General features: G+C 41.9%; 1 protein-coding gene across 1 annotated transcript in view; it reads left to right on the forward strand.

Moving 5' to 3' along the window:
* Nucleotides 1-20,166, forward strand: part of LOC120030237 (phospholipid-transporting ATPase ABCA1-like) — a 218,291-nt gene that overhangs the window by 109,400 nt on the left and 88,725 nt on the right. The window contains exons 25-29 of the mRNA XM_038975583.1: nt 2,998-3,039; nt 3,688-3,827; nt 9,831-9,958; nt 16,123-16,224; nt 17,421-17,610. Of these exons, the coding sequence (XP_038831511.1) occupies nt 2,998-3,039; nt 3,688-3,827; nt 9,831-9,958; nt 16,123-16,224; nt 17,421-17,610 (602 nt within the window). The remainder of the gene's footprint in view (nt 1-2,997; nt 3,040-3,687; nt 3,828-9,830; nt 9,959-16,122; nt 16,225-17,420; nt 17,611-20,166) is intronic.

Consider the following 20,166-nt stretch of genomic DNA (forward strand, 5'->3'; position numbering starts at 1 on the left):
GTAACAATTTAGTAAAATAGTTTAATCGTGGATATGAAGTACCGACACAACCACTAGAACACACACATCATTGAGTCTTCTGTCTGGCTTTGATTTTCAATGATTCTCTGTACTACATTGATTGAAGTAGTGTTGATTGATTATGCACTCATTTAGTATAACTCAACAGCATTTTCCTTGTTGGATCAATTACCAAAGGACTTTGCTTTTCAACCTATAGCCAACCTTCGCTTTTTATCTTTTTTACATTTTACATTTAAGTCATTTAGCAGACGCTCTTATCCAGAGCGACTTACAAATTGGTGCATTCACCTTATGATATCCAGTGGAACAACCACTTTACAATAGTGCATCTAAATCTTTTAAGGGGGGGGGGGGTTAGAAGGATTACTTTATCCTATCCTAGGTATTCCTTAAAGAGGTGGGGTTTCAGGTGTCTCCGGAAGGTGGTGATTGACTCCGCTGACCTGGCGTCGTGAGGGAGTTTGTTCCACCATTGGGGTGCCAGAGCAGCGAACAGTTTTGACTGGGCTGAGCGGGAACTGTACTTCCTCAGAGGTAGGGAGGCGAGCAGGCCAGAGGTGGATGAACGCAGTGCCCTTGTTTGGGTGTAGGGCCTGATCAGAGCCTGAAGGTACGGAGGTGCCGTTCCCCTCACAGCTCCGTAGGCAAGCACCATGGTCTTGTAGCGGATGCGAGCTTCAACTGGAAGCCAGTGGAGAGAGCGGAGGAGCGGGGTGACGTGAGAGAACTTGGGAAGGTTGAACACCAGACGGGCTGCGGCGTTCTGGATGAGTTGTAGGGGTTTAATGGCACAGGCAGGGAGCCCAGCCAACAGAGAGTTGCAGTAATCCAGACGGGAGATGACAAGTGCCTGGATTAGGACCTGCGCCGCTTCCTGTGTGAGGCAGGGTCGTACTCTGCGAATGTTGTAGAGCATGAACCTACAGGAACGGGCCACCGCCTTGATGTTAGTTGAGAACGACAGGGTGTTGTCCAGGATCACGCCAAGGTTCTTAGCACTCTGGGAGGAGGACACAATGGAGTTGTCAACCGTGATGGCGAGATCATGGAACGGGCAGTCCTTCCCCGGGAGGAAGAGCAGCTCCGTCTTGCCGAGGTTCAGCTTGAGGTGGTGATCCGTCATCCACACTGATATGTCTGCCAGACATGCAGAGATGCGATTCGCCACCTGGTTATCAGAAGGGGGAAAGGAGAAGATTAATTGTGTGTCGTCTGCATAGCAATGATAGGAGAGACCATGTGAGGATATGACAGAGCCAAGTGACTTGGTGTATAGCGAGAATAGGAGAGGGCCTAGAACAGAGCCCTGGGGGACACCAGTGGTGAGAGCACGTGGTGCGGAGACAGATTCTCGCCACGCCACCTGGTAGGAGCGACCTGTCAGGTAGGACGCAATCCAAGCGTGGGCCGCGCCGGAGATGCCCAACTCGGAGAGGGTGGAGAGGAGGATCTGATGGTTCACAGTATCAAAGGCAGCCGATAGGTCTAGAAGGATGAGAGCAGAGGAGAGAGAGTTAGCTTTAGCAGTGCGGAACGCCTCCGTGACACAGAGAAGAGCAGTCTCAGTTGAATGACTAGTCTTGAAACCTGACTGATTTGGATCAAGAAGGTCATTCTGAGAGAGATAGCAGGAGAGCTGGCCAAGGACGGCACGTTCAAGAGTTTTGGAGAGAAAAGAAAGAAGGGATACTGGTCTGTAGTTGTTGACATCGGAGGGATCGAGTGTAGGTTTTTTCAGAAGGGGTGCAACTCTCGCTCTCTTGAAGACGGAAGGGACGTAGCCAGCGGTCAAGGATGAGTTGATGAGTGAGGTGAGGTAAGGGAGAAGGTCTCCGGAAATGGTCTGGAGAAGAGAGGAGGGGATAGGGTCAAGCGGGCAGGTTGTTGGGCGGCCGGCCGTCACAAGACGCGAGATTTCATCTGGAGAGAGAGGGGAGAAAGAGGTCAAAGCACAGGGTAGGGCAGTGTGAGCAGAACCAGCGGTGTCGTTTGACTTAGCAAACGAGGATCGGATGTCGTCGACTTTCTTTTCAAAATGGTTGACGAAGTCATCCGCAGAGAGGGAGGAGGGGGGTGGGGAGGGGGAGGAGGATTCAGGAGGGAGGAGAAGGTGGCAAAGAGCTTCCTAGGGTTAGAGGCAGATGCTTGGAATTTAGAGTGGTAGAAAGTGGCTTTAGCAGCAGAGACAGAAGAGGAAAATGTAGAGAGGAGGGAGTGAAAGGATGCCAGGTCCGCAGGGAGGCGAGTTCTCCTCCATTTCCGCTCGGCTGCCCGGAGCCCTGTTCTATCTTACAATTACTTAAAACCCCCCGGTCTTTTAGGGTTTTCTGTTTTTACGTAGAGTAGTGTGTAGTGATGGGCACTGATATGGAATATCGATACGATATCAGTTTGTATTGGTTTTATTAAAAAAGCATTGCAACTGTGTGAATGTTCTTGCTGATCGCCCTTTGGGCCAGGTGTGAATCTTCTGGGAGCCTTAACCTACCCAACTAATTGGAATGCAATGTGAAGCCCATCCACCGTGATGTCCCAAGAAGAATAAACCGATATGACGATATACCTTGATCATATCGATATCAATATCATATCAAATTATTAATATTAGTGCCCACAGCTAGTAATAATACATCGTATAGGCCACAATACAGGTTGCTGCACTTTCTGTATGGTATTCATAACTGTAAAGGGATTAAGCCAAAACAACTAATCTTAAGTGTATTCTTTCAGCTATCAATGCAGCTTTGGTAAGAGACGAGACAAGAAGTTCAAGGGAATCCAAGAGGCAACGGCAAAGCCTCACCAAAGTCGGGAACACTTCAGACGAAATGCCTGGGAAAAGTGGTATGCCATTAACTTTTGAGTGTTATCGTCCCAAAAAATATTCTGAACTAGAGAAGGGATGTTTAAGTGTAATGTATGGTCATGATCCATGTTCTTTATCTCCTCCCTCTCTATTGTTACTATATCCAGCTGAAGACAAGAGGAAAGTGACGTTCACTAGCAGAGTGGAGGGTACGTATACCGTCAATCCCTTGTCGTCTTGCAGCAGCACACACATTCATGTCAAAAAAAGCCTCATTATTTGCTGCTCTCTGACAATTAACTCTGGAGAAGATGCAAAAGGTCAGTCATTGTGACAATTCGTGCTCCTTTCTCTCCTTGGTTGCCAAGATAGCTGATTTGTCATACAGGTGGCTTTTCCACACTAGCGGCCATTTTGGAAAGCCAAATGGTCCTACAGCCCTTTGAATTAATATTCCTCACAGGAGGTTTTCATTTTCCACAATACAATAGTATCAGAACATGTCTCCCGTCTTGCAATTTCTCCCTGAGCAAGACCATTTATGAAACAAATTCAATATCACACGCCGGTTTACCATTTGAATAAGCTTTGTGTCAAAAATATTTTGGTTGGACTTTTGAGACTGATAAGAGGTTGCTTTTTTTTGTGGGGATTGTTTTACTCTTTTGGGTGGAGACTGATAACTGTTTTTTTTATTCCTTTTTACGCTATGGGAGAAGCTAAATAATTTGTATTCACTTCCTACAAACCCAAGAGCCTAACAGATTGTCAGATGGTTATCAATTCACTTCATACAATCCTATTCTACAGAAAGCGCACTGTAGTAATGCAGAAATGTTGTATGCCTTCCATTTTAGATGTGGAGAGAGTGGCCAATGTGAATGGGAAGGGCTCCAGTGTGATCACGGGATGGGAACTGATCCGGAGACAGTTCCTGGCCCTCTTCATCAAACGCTTTCACCACGCACGCAGGAGCCGCAAAGGCCTCATTGCTCAGGTAATGACCACACATAACCCCCATAGTTCTCTATGCCCTGTTATAAACTGGGTGGTTAGAGCCCTGAATGCTGATTGGCTGACAGCCGTGGTACCCGTATACCACGGGTATGACAAAACATTTATTTTTACTGCTGTTTTTACTTTGGTAACCAGTTAATAATAGCAATAAGGCATCTCTGGGGATTGTAGTATATGGCCAATATACCACGGCTAAGGGCTGTGTCCAGGCACTCTACGGTGCGTCGTGTTTTAGAACAGTCCTTAGCTGTGGGATATTGGCCATATACCTCACCCCCTCATGCATTATTGCTTAATTATACCATTTAGTGTTGTACTGTCATGAAAAAATAATTTACATTGTAAAAAAATAGGTTGCACTGTGGGAGGGAAGTAGTTTTATAAATGGATGTGATAATACTTCCAACCAATTCATCTGTGGAGGGGAAATGAAATGAGCTAATGAGAGAACTTGTTTTAGGGGACAACACACATTTGAATGCTCAGTCCCTATATATATATATATATCTCTGTGTTTGCAACACACCTAGAATGCATGATCAGTTTCTTAAGGGCAGTGGAAATTTGATCTCATCTGAAGAATTTTGGCTGTCTCTAGCTGTTGCCAAGGAGACGGAGGTCGTCACAACTTTAAGAGATGCTCTGTAATGTAAACACACACACACACACACACACACACACACACACACACACCAGCCACCAGCTCTGTGAACTTTGTCTCCCCACCACAACGGTTTCCACTTTAAATTCATAGGAACCTGAAAGTCAGAGACGTGTCTGATTTGTTTTTAGTTTTTTCCCCTAATTTGCGAGTATGCTAATAATGTGGTTTAATGAGTTATGTATCAGATAAGATTATCATAACAATTAGCTCGCTGACAGGTTGCTATTAGCCTATTAAGTGCGTGTCTCTATCGTTTTGTGGGTCATTTTAATTTCCAGTCAGAACCAATACACGGTTATCTATTTACATGACACCTTCAATTTCTCTTTCATCAGAGATGATACACAATTGTTGACTTACAACCTGAGAATGTGTTGTTCTTTTCTAATTTATTTTGAGCTCTGCTCCCTTATTAATCATAAAGATGAAAATCTATATTCCTAACACGTGTATAGACGAGATGTAACCCCATCAGCGATGAATGATACCACGACATTGAATTAATTACACTCCAAAGGCATCGTAATCATAAAGTGCACCACTCCGCTCCTTCCATTTGCCCATGTGTAAACCTACCACCTGCCGCGTTATAGAACACACTTCCTCCTGTATCTCCGCAATACTGATCCCACCATTAGTCACTGTCAATCCCGGACGTCGCTCTGTTGCGTTAGCGAGGGGAGGTGTGTGGAAGTGTGTGTGTGTGGGGTGTTAGTGATTCCCAAAATGCACCCTATTCCCGATATATTGCCATACGTTTCATTTTGGGCTCTAGTGGAAAAAGTAGTGCCCTACGGAATATTGGGATGCAGACTGTTTCAGGGCTACTCTCCTCCCTCGTTCCTCCTCTCTTCTTCCCCATTCATGTCACTTGCAGGACTGACAAAGGGCCTGACTGTCATGTAAACACCTCCCATTGTCAGCTGATTGTGAAGAGCATCTCTTCAAGCAGAGCCGGTGGGGAATTCAGAAGAGATGATGGTGTGAGACTCAAAGGGAAGTGATTTATGGGGACGAAAGTTAGGGGATGGAGGCTTATGGATGTGGTGGGGAGGCGAGCTCATTGGTTGTGTCGTGTGAGCGAAGTTGACTGAATCGGAGCTCGGCGTGCGTACATGGGATTGATTGCGATGCCTTTTGGGAAAGGGGATTTCAGAGCTACTTGTGTGAGGAAGCATCGTGTTTGATTCAAAATGGAAGTCCTCTGCTTCCACAGCAGATGATCCTCCCGCCAATGGAAGCACGGAGGGGGTGGGGGGTTTGCGAATCAGGCCCCTCATAAGAATTTAACTATTTTGTTGCTGTGCACCCCCAAGAGACTTTGGCCGTTCCCAAGAGTGAATGTGTAATTTGAACACAGCCGATAGTTTGCGGCAAGGTGAAGTGATATCTAGTGACACTTTTGTGTGTTATGCCAAACAATTGGTATTAACATTGCACTTGAAGAACAATTATCATAAAAAATTAGAAACATTGAATGCGGGAAACCAGACCCATGACTCAGCATATGTTGTAATTTTAAGCTTGTATTACTTCGACAGTTTAATATTTGAAAAGTGAATTATGTCATGTCAATGTCGGGGCATCATACTCACAGGGAAATGAAAATGACAGTCTTGTTTTTGTAGACTCCTACGACATTGACCTTCCAGTCTCTTTGTTCTACCGTTTCTCTATTATCCTGTGGTTTACTCGTCAGTTAATTGATGGTCTGAGCTGCTCTTTGACTTCTCAGATATGTAACCAAGGGCAACAAAGTTACACCCTTAAGCTTGGCCCCTGAAGTAGCTTTCTGTGATGTTCTGAAATGTTCCATCAATTGCCTATTTCTTCTTATTAGTCATCAAATTAGCCTGTGTATTGCAGTGAGTCTCTGTTATTAGCACTTGTGAATTAGTCTAATTTATTATTGCGAGTCATTGTTATTTCCTGTCAATTAGCCTTTAATGGCCAACATCGTACAGTATATACTGTAGCATCGCCTTGACAACCCAGGTCAGATACATAATGTGGAGAGTGTAATACATATTACTTATGTTGTTCTACATTTATTCCACACCGGTCTGGATTGAGACCAAGGTGTCATGATTATCCCTCTTGATGGAATAGAATTAAATAGAACACTATTAGTATATCATATACTGTACAGTACCAGTCAAAAGTTTGGACACACCTACTCATTCATTTCTTTATTTTTACTATTTTCTACATTGTATAATGATAGTGAAAACAGCAAAACTATGAAAAAACACATATGTAGTTACCAAAAATGTGTTTAGAAAATCAAAATATATTTTATATTTGATATTCTTCAAAGTAGCCACCCTTTGCCTTGATGACAGCTTTGCACACTCTTGGCATTCTCCCAACCAGCTTCATGAGGTAGTCACCTAGAATGCATTTCAATTAACGGTTTTTAAAAAAGTGGATTTATTTTCCTTCTTAATGCGTTTGAGCCAATCAGTGGTCTTGTGACAAGATAGGGGTGGTATACAGAAGATAGCCCTATTTGGAAGAAGACCAAGTACATATTATGGCAAGAACAGCTCAAATAAGGAAAATGAAACGACAGTCCATCATTACTTTAAGACATGAAGGTCAGTCAATCTGGAACATTTCAAGAACTTTGAAAGTTTCTTCAAGTGCAGTCACAAAAACCATTGAGTGCTATGATGAAACTGGCTCTCATGAGAACCGCCACTGGAAAGGAAGACCCAGAGTTACCTGCTGCAGAGGTTCAGTTCATTAGAGTTAACTGCACCTCAGAAATTGCAGCCCAAATAAATGCTTCACAGAGTTCAAGTGATTTATTTAGAATTCAAGGCACACTTAACCAGCATGGCTACCACAGCATTCTGCAGTGATACGCCATCCCACCTGGTTTGCGCTTAGTGGGACTATCATTTGTTTTTCAACAGGACAATGACCAAACACACTTACAGGCTGTGTAAGGGTTATTTGACCAAGAAGTAGAGTGATGGAGTGCTGCATCAGATGACCTGGCCTCCACAATCACCCAACCTCAACCCAATTGAGATGGTTTAGGATAAGTTGGGCCGCAGAGTGAAGGAAAAGCAGCCAACAAGTGCTCAGCATATGTGGGAACTCCTTCAAGACTGTTAGAAAATAATTTGTCATGAAGGTGGTTGAGAGAATGCCAAGAGTGTGCAAAGCTGTCATCAAGGCAAAGGGTGGCTACTTTGAAGAATCTCAAATATATTTTATTTTGTTTAATACTTTTTTGGTTACTACATGATTCCATATGTGTTATTTCATAGTTTTGATGTATTCACAATTATTCTACAATGTAGAAAATAGTAAAAATAAAGAAAAACCCTTGAATGAGTAGGTGTGTCCAAACTTTTGACTAGTACTGTATCTCTATGGTTGATGGTCTGTTTTACATGTAGGCTGGTGTACATATTAGGACTATGCCACATCAGACGAGTAGCACGTACCATGTTGGATGCATTTTCTGTTGGATGTCTGATGCAGTATGTATGTCCTAATATGTACACTGTACATTACCTGTGCATTACCTGTACATTACCTGTGCATTACCTGTGCAAGCGAGTCGATTCACAAAAACAAATGTATTTTGCCAACAAGCCAGTCTGCCATCAAATGAAATGCCATTTTACAGTGAATCACAAAACACAATATTTGTGTTTTGGTGTTTGTATTGTACCCATTTAGAAAGATGATATTCGTTGTTTCACCAAATTTGAGTATGTGCTGCTAAACTCAGTCTATAGAGTGCATTGACATTGTGAACGTAATGACTTTCTCTATTGTTTGCGGGGTGTTTGCAGAAGAACTACTACAAGCTGCCACACACAAAAACAGTCAGAGTGTGTGTTCTGTTGTCCTCCATCTTACGTATTGTCTCATTAAGCCGCTTTTCAGTAAACGCGGACTATTCCTTTTCCGGTGCCTGCATTTACATAGAACTCTGGGGTAAATATAGCATTTTTCAAATGTATTGTACTGTTTGAATGGGCTCCGGCAATTGCAGCATGCAATTAATCAAGTTGAGCAAACATCTCTCTTCGGTGGAGTACCTAGCGGTACAAGTGATTAAAGAGATATTGTGCATTCTGTCTTTGACTTTTTGTCAGCTCCAAGAACGGAAATGAAAAGGGAACATTTCCAAGAGGGAGAGAAAGGGAGGCAATTGTGGCAGTGAGCTTCGATGGTGGAAAAGAGAATAAAGCAAAGTGGGTGACGATTGATGATGTTTGAAAGTGTTTAATAAAACTCCTTACACATGCATGGCAGCCAAAACAAGTTCACGGTGAGCATAATAATTGACACGGGTACAAAAGGGTTTGGTCTCATGTCTTATTGCTTGCATCACTATCATTGTGGAGTGTAACAGAGATTGGGTGGGGGTGGGGGCTGGGGCTGATGATGGGGGTAGGATGATGTAACTACTGTAGCAGTAGATGTTATGAATTACCCATCCATCTCTTCCACAACTATGCAAGCAGGCACACACAGGCACTGGCACGGACGCACACGCCACACGCACACACACACAAATGCAAGCACGATTAATAGATTTGTGGCAATGATACAGTGCATTCGGAAAGTATTCAGACCCCTTTCCTTTTTTTGTTACGTTACAGCTTTATTCTAAAATGGATTAAAAAAAAAAAAAATGTAACGTAACAAAATGTGGAAAAAGTCAAGGGGTCTGAAAACTTTCCGAATGCACTGTACTTAATTTGAATGATGCTTATTCAGTGCAGTGCAGTACACATTTCCAATCTGAGTGAAAGCACATGACAAGTGAAAAGACAAATTATCACTCCCAGCATTTACTAATTGGATTGTGCAATAACACTTTGATGCTGCCTGAGGGAGCCTCGGTCGTACACATGAAACTACATCCCTCTTCTAGTTCTATGGGGAATATGCTCTGTTCATTTGGTTGGCTGGTGAAAGTGGTGCCGTAACACAAACTATTATTTTAGATATCACACTATTAGATTAGATTAACTTAATAACAAAGCATACTGTACTATAACAGTACTCTGTATGCAAGACTTGCATGTAGCGTCTGTCACATGATGACATGAATGACAGACCAGCCATGACACAGTCCTAACATGGAAAATATCCAACTTTTGTTAGTATCATTACAGAGTTATGTGGACAGTCCGTTATTGTCATGAACTGATATGACAAGCATTGTGTCAGCCTTGTGTTGTGACAGTGTCACAACAGTGTATTGAAAGGATAGGATTCCTAAAATAGGCCATGCGCAAAGAAGCGTCATTCTGCAGCTGATTCTGATATCATATCTATGTCACACAGGTGATTCTGCCTGCTGTCTTCGTCTGCCTGTCTCTCATCTTCTCCGTCATCGTCCCCCCTTTTGCGGAGTACCCCAACCTGGAGTTGCAACCTTGGATGTATGGACTGCCCCAAACGACATTCTACAGGTGAGCCATTGAAACGCCATGCTCTCAGACAATAAAATGACACCTCTCAGTGCAGGTGTACATGTTGATGTTTGTATTGAATATGTAAAACGTAGCGAGCGCAGCGGGGTAACCTGACCGGGACAGGTATAAAATCATTCTTAAAAGATGTAAAGTAGTTCTACTGTATTGTTATGAACAATGAGCATACTGTTGTGTATGCATGTGAATGCAGAAAACACATACTGTAGCTGATACTGCGGATCGCTTCTAGTTCCAATGTTTGGAGGGACTAATTGTTTTGATTACTTTCCCCTAAATCAGGCACTCCATTAATTCCAGGTCTGGTCTCTAAGAGTGTACGCTTCAGCCAACTCTTCTGACTATCGCCGTCATATCAACCCCATACTGTATGTCATCATGACATTGATTGTCAGAGAAATTGTCTGAAGCACATAAAGGTCTAGGACCAGGCTAGCCCTTTCCTTCCATGTTTGAGTCTGCAATGGCATACTAAATAATTCATCTTACAGTGTGCCCCAAATAGCACCCTATTCACAATATAAGGCACTACTTTTTCTTTTTTTTTACCAGAAAATGCCCTCTTCTAAAGTAGTGCACTCCATAGGGAATAGGGTGCCATACGGGATATACACACTTTCTTTCTAACCTCAAATCAAATCACAATTTATTTGTCACATGCTTCATAAAAAACAGTGAAATGCTTACTTACTGGTCCTTCCCAACAATGCAGAGAGAAAAATATAGAAAAATAATAACATGAGGAATAAATACACAATGAGGAACGATAACTTGGCTATATACACGGGGTACCAGTACCGAGTCAATGTGCAGAGGTACGAGGTAATTGAGGTGGTACAGTACATACAGTACCAGTCTAAAGTTTGGACACACCTACTCATTCAAGGGTTTGTCTTTATTTGTTCTATTTTCTACATTGTAGAATAATAGTGAAGACATCAAAACTATGAAATAGCACATATGGAATCATGTAGTAACCAAAAAAGTGTGAAACAAATAAAAAATATATTTTATATTTGAGATTCTTCAAAGTAGCCACCCTTTGTCTTGATGACAGTTTTGCACACTCTTGGCATTCTCTCAACCAGCTTCATGAGGTAGTCACCTGGAATGCATTTCAATTAACAAGTGTGCCTTGATAAAAGTAGATTTCTGTCATTTCTTTCATTCTTAATGCGTTTGAGCCAATCGGTTGTGTTCTGACAAGATAGAGGTGGTATACAGAAGATAGCCCTATTTGGTAAAAGACTAAGTCCATATTATGGCAAGAACAGTTCAAATAAGCAAAGAGAAACAACAGTCCATTATTACTTAAAGACATGAAGTTCAGTCAATACGGAATATTTCAAGAACTTTGAAAGTTTCTTCAAGTGCAGTCGCAAAAACCATCAAGCGCTATGATGAAACTGGCTATCATGAGGACCACCACAGGAAAGGAAGACCCAGAATTACCTCTGCTGCAGAGGATAAGTTCATTAGAGTTACCAGCCTCAGAAATTGCAGCCCAAATAAATGCTTCACTGAGTTCAAGTAACAGACACATCTCAGCATCAACTGTTCCTAGGAGACTGTGTGAAACAGACCTTCATGGTTGAATTGTTGGTTCCAACTGCCGTGTCTTTGTGTGACACAGAGTAGGTGAATGGATGATCTCCACATGTGTGGTTCCCACCATGAAGCACGGAGGAGGAGGTGTGATGGTGTGGGGATGCTTAGCTGATGACACTGTGATTTATTTAGAATTCAAGCCACTCTTAAACAGCATGGCTACCACATTATTCTGCAGCGATACGCCAGTGGGACAATCTTTTGTTTTTCTACAGGACAATGACCCAACACACCTCCAGGCTGTGTAAGGCCTATTTGACCAAGAAGGTGATGGAGTGCTTCATCAGATGACCTGCCCTCCACAATCACCTGACCTTAACCCAATTGAGATGGTTTGGGATGAGTTTGACTGCAGAATGAAAATAAGCAGCCAATAAGTGCTCAGTATATGTGGGAACTCCTTCAAGACTGTTGGAAAAGCATTACAGGTGAAGCTGGTTGAGAGAATGCCAAGAGTGTGCTAAGCTGTCATCAAGGCAAAGAGTGGCTACTTTGAAGAATCTCAAATATAAAATATATTTTGATTTGTTTAACACTTTTTTGTGTTGATTCCATATGTGCTATTTCATAGTTTTGGTGTCTTCACTATTATTCTACAATGTAGAAAATAGTAAAAAGAAAGAAAAACCCTTGAATGAGTAGGTACAGTATAGGTTGGGATAAAGTGACTAGGCAACAGGATAGATAATAAACAGTAGCAGCAGCGTATGTGACGAGTCAAAAGAGTTGTGCAAATAGGATAAACGCAGATAGTCCGGGTAGCTACTTGGTTAATTGTTTAGTAGTCTTATGGTTTGGGGGTAGAAGCTTTTCAGGGTCCTGTTGGTTCCAGACTTGGTGCATCGGTACCGCTTACCGTGCAGTAGTGGAGAGAACAGTTTATTACTTGGGTGGCTAGAGTCTTTGACAATTTTTAGGGCCAGCCTCTTATACCGTATAGAGGTCCTGGATGGCTGGGTGCTCGGCCCCAGTGATGTACTGGGCCGTACGCATTACCCTCTGTAGCTCCTTGTGGTCGGTTGCCAAGCAGTTGCCATACCAAGCGGTGATGCAACCAGTCAAGATGATCTCTTTCAACGTCATCAAGACAAAGCTGATCATGGACTACAGGAAGCGGAGGGCCGAGCACACCACCATCTACATTGCCGGGGCTGTAGTGGGTCGAGATCTACAAGCTCCTCTGTGTCCACGCCAAAAAGGAATTCACATGGTCCACACACACAAACACACGACAATGTATCTTCCCCTTCAGGAGGCTGAAAAGATTTGTCATGGGCCCTCAGATCTTCAAAAGGTTCTACAGCTCTTTGTTCAAGTGGCCCAAAATAACACTTACATTTACCGTGCCCATATTAGGATAGCCTCAATCTCAGCAGGATTTTATTTTCTCCTGAGGTTGAGGCTGTCCTATTATGGACAGCATAAACATTCTATACATAACATATCGGCAAGCCTGTTTTTAGACTTACAGTAACACAGATATCTTTTGTGAAAGTTCACCATCTGTACATTTTCTTTGAGAATTTCTTGTTCTGCGTTTTGGGGTTTGCTTTCGAAATACATCCAGAAAAATGTCGAAATAATGTGAAAAACATGTTGAATATTTCATAGAGTTGCCGATACTCTGCTAATGTATCCAACCGCTGCAGTGACAATGAATCTTATTGGATTCCCTGCTTCCGCTCATTGATATTCTATTGAGGTTTGCTTATTTTATCCAGGGGAGATCATTGCATTGTAATAGATTGATCCTGTTGGACAGTTTAAAGGCCAAATGCAGCCGTTTTTATAGCAATATCAAATCATTTCTGGGTAACAATTAAGTACGTTGCTGTAATAGTGTTCCATTAAAATGGGCAAAAATAGCTTTTTATCTTCAAGGAAGAATTTTTCTAGGAGTGTCTGGGAGTGGTCTGAGTGGGGAGGGGAAAACTGAAAACTAGCTGTTATTAGCAGAGAGGTTTGGTACTCTCTTTTGTTATTGGTCTATAAACCAATTAACCACATGGTGATGTCAACATGAACAGCCGAAACACGCCTCCATGCAAATCTGATGATTAGATTGTACTTTCAACCAGCAAATATCAGGAATAACACTGATCAAACTTGTTCACACTTTTACAATATTAGTTTCATCAGCTGTTTTACAACATGATACAAAAGAATATGGGAAAAACTGATTTTTGACTGCACTGGGCTTTTAAACAGACAATATCAGGCTCTAGCATGTTGCTATGGAAATCACAGGTAGAGCTTCACCATCTTAGTCAAAGTTAGACTAAAGGCAGTGAGTTTTAACTGCAATTGTTATGCCACATTAAATATGCAGAACTCATCAGAACGACCAGAATCTAGCCTGGTTATGTGTCACATAACAGTTCTTTCTCTTCTCTGACATTCTCTGTGGTCAATTACTGCATATTGTCTTCTCCCCTGAATAATTTTAAGACACTTCCCTTTGTGAAGTCTTAAGCTGGAAAGCCATACCAGGCTGAGACAGAGAAGGTATGCATAATTCATACAAGCTCAATTAGTCAATGTCAACCAAACGTGCCTGGGAAATGTGGCAAAAAATACAGATTCAAATGCAGGTTAAAAAGATTGTTTTAAAAAGAAGTTGTCCTGATACTAAATTCATATCACAGTATGGTCGTACATTGATGACACCATTAGATTCAAACACAATTGTCCCACGGACAAAATTGTCTTAGGACTTCATTCCTATAACATGTAATATCCGTACAATGCTGTCTCAGATATTAGGGGAGTTGAAAGGAGGGGGTTGCATGTTTAATCAGACTACTCTCTACTCTGTTACTCTGTGATGTTTCACAAAGTTCATCCACCTGACTGATTTTCCTTTACCGGGAGAGTGGAGGCTATGATGATCAAAACCATCCCTTCCACCAAAGCATTCTTATGAGAAAGTAACCATTTTTATTTTACACTCAAGGAAACGCATCATATTTCCTTCCGGGAACATTAAGCCTTTTTTATTTCCCAAATTAGTATTTCAACACTCAGATCTGCATTGTTTGTTGTAATCTCATTGCATCTAAATAGACTATTACCTCTCGGATTTTCCCTTTCTGTAGATATACCTAAGATTCAACCTAAGATTAGTTCCAGTGTGTCTCTGCTCGTTTTGATCCCCCAATAGTCTTGTTACTTTGAATAAGAGTGCTTCCCAAATGGCATCCTATTCCCTTTATAGTGCACTGCTTTTTACCAGTGCCCTACAGGCCCTGGTAAAAACTAGTACACTATATCGGGAATAGGGTGCCATTTGGGAAGCAGACCCAGCTATTGTTAATGTTAAAACAGATGGCTGAGCCAAATCCATTTTTACAATCAGCCACTTCGATTGGACTCCTCGCTTATGGTGGCGGAAATTATAGGTTGACCTTCATGAGAGATAAATGAGCCTATGAACATTGTATTAATCCCATTGGCCAGCAGTGACTACAGCTGGACCCTAGCCATGATCTTTATAAAACGCTGTTTTCACAGCGCCAAGGTACACTCAAGACAAAGAGCAGAGATTGTGTATACATTGATTGTAGAAAGCGGTCTGTTTTTCCTCCAGGCACATATGTACAATAGCGTGCTCTGATGCACACACACACGCACGCGCACACGCACGCGCGCACACACACACACACACACACACACACACACACACACACACACACACACACACACACACACACACACACACACACACACACACACACACACACACACACACGCACGCAGAGTTTATGTTATGTTGACATGTGCTCTATTCAGTCAGAATGCCAAGAGCTTTTCTCACCCATGCGTGCTCAGTGGTGTGTATTCATTTGGAAATGTAATGTTCTCAACAAAATTCCAGGGCCATACAACGATTCTTCATTCATCCTTTATTAAACTAAATCTGGTTGCATGTTAGCTGGGCATCATGCACTACTTTAAATCCAAAATCCCAACAAAAACACTCCTTTTGGTCTCATTTCCTTTTGGCCAATTTCTCTATCTAGAGATGGATACATTATACCCATTCTCTTCATCTTTGTTGATTCCGTGGGCCATGCCCTCAGTGAACTAATCAATGCTATAGCGTGCTTGATCACCCCCGGTTACAGTATCTGGTCCAGTAATTGAAACTCCCAAAGTTCCACCAGGATAAACAGTTGGTCAGGTCATGATCCAAGTGCTTTGAGCCTGAACTTCTGCCTAACATTCAGCTCTTAAAGCCACAATGCTTAATTTGTTTTTCAGTCAATGGCAGCCCCACCACTTGGTTTCCTATTAATCTAAGGGATGTGGTTGGAGGAATGTAGAAATTGCAGTTTGCACCTTTCAAAATGTTCTGTTTCCACATTCTCTGAATATGTGCACAGTCTGTTTGTTATTGTGAGGACTGGGGATGTTTTGTAAATCCAAGATGGTGTGCAATTAAACGATTAGACGATCACCTTGGATTATGTCGATAATTAGCCCTCCTGTAAGGGATAGTGTTGGAGTCTAGCTAACAAGGTCCAATTTCATTACAGCAATGATGGACCGCCAAATAACACGGAGGTTGCTCGGGTGGCGGACTCTTTGGTGAATAATCCTGGGTTTGGGACTCGCTGCATGGCCAACAACCCGATACCGTAAGTATGACCAGCGGCCATTTTAACACACCTGTCCCTCAATCCAGAGATTATTACAAAATGTGTTTTGTTTGCAGTGTTTCTCCTGTTTCAAATGTTCTTGCACAGCATGACAATAGCTACATTGTCCAGGAAGTACAAGAGGCTTCTAAACAGCTTCTATCCCTAAGCCATAAGACTCCTGAACATTCGAAAGGATTGGATACCCTCTGATATGCTTGGTGTAAACGTTCCCACATTGTTTTCTTGTCAGTCATTCCTTCAGATCTCCACATGTGCATTTTGGGTGGGGGCAAAGGGTCGATTTGAAATTGGGCAAACATCTCCCCAATTGGCACATTGTTCACCTCAATAAGTCAATAAACATGTTGTTTTGACCAAATCTAAAGCTGAGACTGGTTGATTTGGAATTGGGTCGACATATGGCCCATTGGCATGTTTTTATAAAAAGGATGATTTGACCGAATCTGAAGTTGAATATCTCATGGAGGATAATTCTTTGAGAGACAAAGTTCAGTTTTATTCTTACAATATCCATGCGGTAAAGTAAATCATTGATTTAATCCAACCATGGAATAAGATTCTTCAAATATTAATTGCATACGACTGAAGGCATTTACAATGTATCGTATAATACATGAATAATCATAATACATTATTCACGGCTTCATTCTAATTTATATACCACCATTTATTTTATATTCATTTGTTCTGGGGTTCCCAGAGGTGAATGGTGTTTGTATTGTGTAGATTTGCCTTGTTTTACGGTTAGGGGTTGAAATAATGTTGACAATAGTAAGTACCCCTGATATCCTATATCTGCTCTATCTCCTCTCTGTCAAGCCTGATCAGGTTCAACATGCTTTATCAAGCTGTTCTGCTTCCCTAATTCTTCAGCTGCTTATTAAAACATGCTACATTACCTCCATGTTTTAGATAAGGAGACTTGTATGCTGTAGCTGTGTTGATAACATGATTTATTATCTATGTTTAGAAAGAGCTTGACCTAAACAGGTATTATATGAGAATGGCATGTCTTTCTGAGGATAACTGCTGAGAATTCCTCTGCCGAAGTATCCATTTTTCCTATTCGGATGTATTCTTTATTGAATTATGCTGGTTTCTTATGAAGCTTAGCAACTGGATTCTTATGTTTCATCATCACTTTCATCGTTGTTTTTCCCCTTTTTCTTCAGAAATCTCCCATGTGTCCCGAATGATTCTAAGTGGTTCACTCCCACAGTGGATCCCTCTATCAGCAACATCTTCATCAACGGAAACTGGAGCATGGCCAACCCTTCCCCTAACTGCCAGTGCAGCACTCCTCAAAAGACCACCATGTTGCCAGATTGCCCACCTGGAGCCGGTGGGCTGCCTCCTCCTCAGGTTAGTCCACAATCTGGCAACCCCAGGTCTCCCTGTAACATAACGATTTACAATAGCAGTACTAGACCTCTGGCCTGAAATGTGTGCTGATCTGGCAACCTGCGTTGGACCTGAAGTCTTGTGTTAGCCCCCCGAACGAATGCCTAAGCTTTAGCTCTGCCAGCTCAAGAGGGCAGGCTTCCAACCTCAGACAAAATTGGTGCAGTGACCCAGGTGCAGTGAGGAGGAGCTCAAAGTGGGGTGAAGTGTAACATAGTTGGTTCAGTGTGTTATGTCTCTAGTGTCCTGCAATGGCAATGCAGGGGTTTGAAATTGAAGTTATCTTGCCCTCAGATGTTTCTGTTGTGAAAGCATGTTTCCCAAGGTAACCCTCTTTCTAGGGGTAATACTGATTGAATGCTCTGTCTCCCCATTGTAATATATACACCTTACCAATCAATCAATTTAATCCAACAGGACAATACATTATGATCATTAACCATAGTTATTACGTATATTACAAGGGTCAACAAGAGTATTCATATCCAACACACAATATATGCCCGTATGGGAACATGTATCCAGTGAATTTGGACATTGCTTTATCACATCAATGTTACTATTGTCTCATGTCTTCCACAATAGCCTTATGGCTGGTCTTAAGACAAAAATGTATGTTGAGATAATGTGTCTCATCACTCTTTTTTTGGAAACCCGTGAACTCTGACCTCTCTTAGACCAACTCTTGGAGAGCAGGTACAGGTTAGCACTGAGCTTGCTGATGTCCACCCCCTCCCCTATAACGTCCAAGACCTGAGCTTTGTCTGTCTCCTGGAAATCAATGGCAATGTTTTATAAGCTATTACTCTATCAACATACATGGCCAAATGCAGGAGGGCCAATGTTCCTGAGCTGACCCCTGGATTCTTAATCCTGGCTGGGATCGATGGGAGGTCCTCATGGTCACCGGGCTTGGTCACCGGGCTTGAACCATTACATGGCCTAAATGGATTGCTCTAAACATACACTGTAAAACCGGATAATTTCTGGGGAAACTGATTACCTTAAAACAATTAAGTTAAGAAACTTAAATAGCTGAAGTTAGCAGTACCTCCTTCATATGAGTAATACAAATGCTGTTTTTGAGTAAGGTATACTTAAATTTTTTATGTAAATCAATTCAGTTATTTAAAATTTCTCTCTACATAAAAAACACTAATTCAATTAAATCAATATGGTGAACACAACAATCTTCTTAAGTCAAAGTCACTTAATGAGTATATAGCTGCAGCCAGTGTCGGTCAGCGAGGGAGAATGTTAATCTCATTTCTATTACAGCACATTGGATGACTGTCATTCATATTCCATTCACAGAGCTCAATGTAACATCAACAGGTTTAGGCTACTCACATTTTTCCTATACCCATCATGAGGTTACTACAACCTAGCCTATGAATTAAAGTTTTCAACATAGGTGCACAGGTCGAGAGAAAAAATGGAGTAATCAAGGTGACAGACAGTGACACATTCAATACTGCCTTGCACACTCTTGCCTGAATCTAGCTGATCTAGCGTGTAATCATTAGTCCAACAGTTGCAAACGAGAGTTTCAATGATCAAATTCAGGTTTGTATATCCCTGCTTTGTTCCGTTTGCTTCCTTTTAAGAAACGTTTTTCAATAGAATCGGTACAATGAATACACACCTGGTCACACGCAAACACAGTTCACTTTCATAGCAGCCCCATACAAACAGCATGATCATTTTGCTCATTGTATAATTCCTTCTCGCATCTACACACTGTCCTCCTCTCACCTTTTCCTATGCCTCAGTGCACAACACATCAGCTGTCTGTGACCATGCGAAAAAACCTTCCCAAGCCAAACCTTCATATCATAACCGCTACACACAGCCTACATTGTTGTCACCATATTAACTAACGTCATAGTCAACATAGCTACTATAACTAATGCATTAGTAAACCCGCTACAATCATGCAGTCAGCAAGCAGTTTAGCAGTTACACCGGCGGGCAATTTATTAATAAAACCAAAAGCTTACCTTGACTTGGAAGAGTTCCAGAGTTGGATAGTCATAGCCAGCTAGCTAACATAGCATCCCTCTCTGTTTGGGCTGGGTGTTTGAGTAGGCTAAACTAGCTTGCTGCATTCTCTAGCTACTGTAAGTGAAAGTGGAAAAAAATACAACAAAATATAGCTAGCTCTCTTTTTCTCTCACTCACTCTTGCTTCTCTTTTAAATTTAAAGAAATGAATTTGTTCAAAACTGTTCAACTACTGTCTTTCTCATTGAGTTAACTACTCACCACATTTTGTGCACTGCAGTGTAGAAAGAGAATTACTAGAATGGACAAAGCTCCTCAGAACATTTACATTTTACTGGATAGGCGGAAGCAGTCATCGTGTGGGTTATCGGTCCACTCAATATGGCCGCCGGTCCCCTCAATCACAGAACATTGACTTGAAGGGGAAATGCCGTTCCATGGCTCCAATATCTTGATTGGTAATGAAAAAGCTAGACATTGATGGACAGGTGCATTCTAACTTTTATTTGAAATG

This window comes from Salvelinus namaycush, chromosome 36, assembly GCF_016432855.1.
Source record: "Salvelinus namaycush isolate Seneca chromosome 36, SaNama_1.0, whole genome shotgun sequence".
Taxonomy (NCBI): Eukaryota; Metazoa; Chordata; class Actinopteri; order Salmoniformes; family Salmonidae; genus Salvelinus; species Salvelinus namaycush.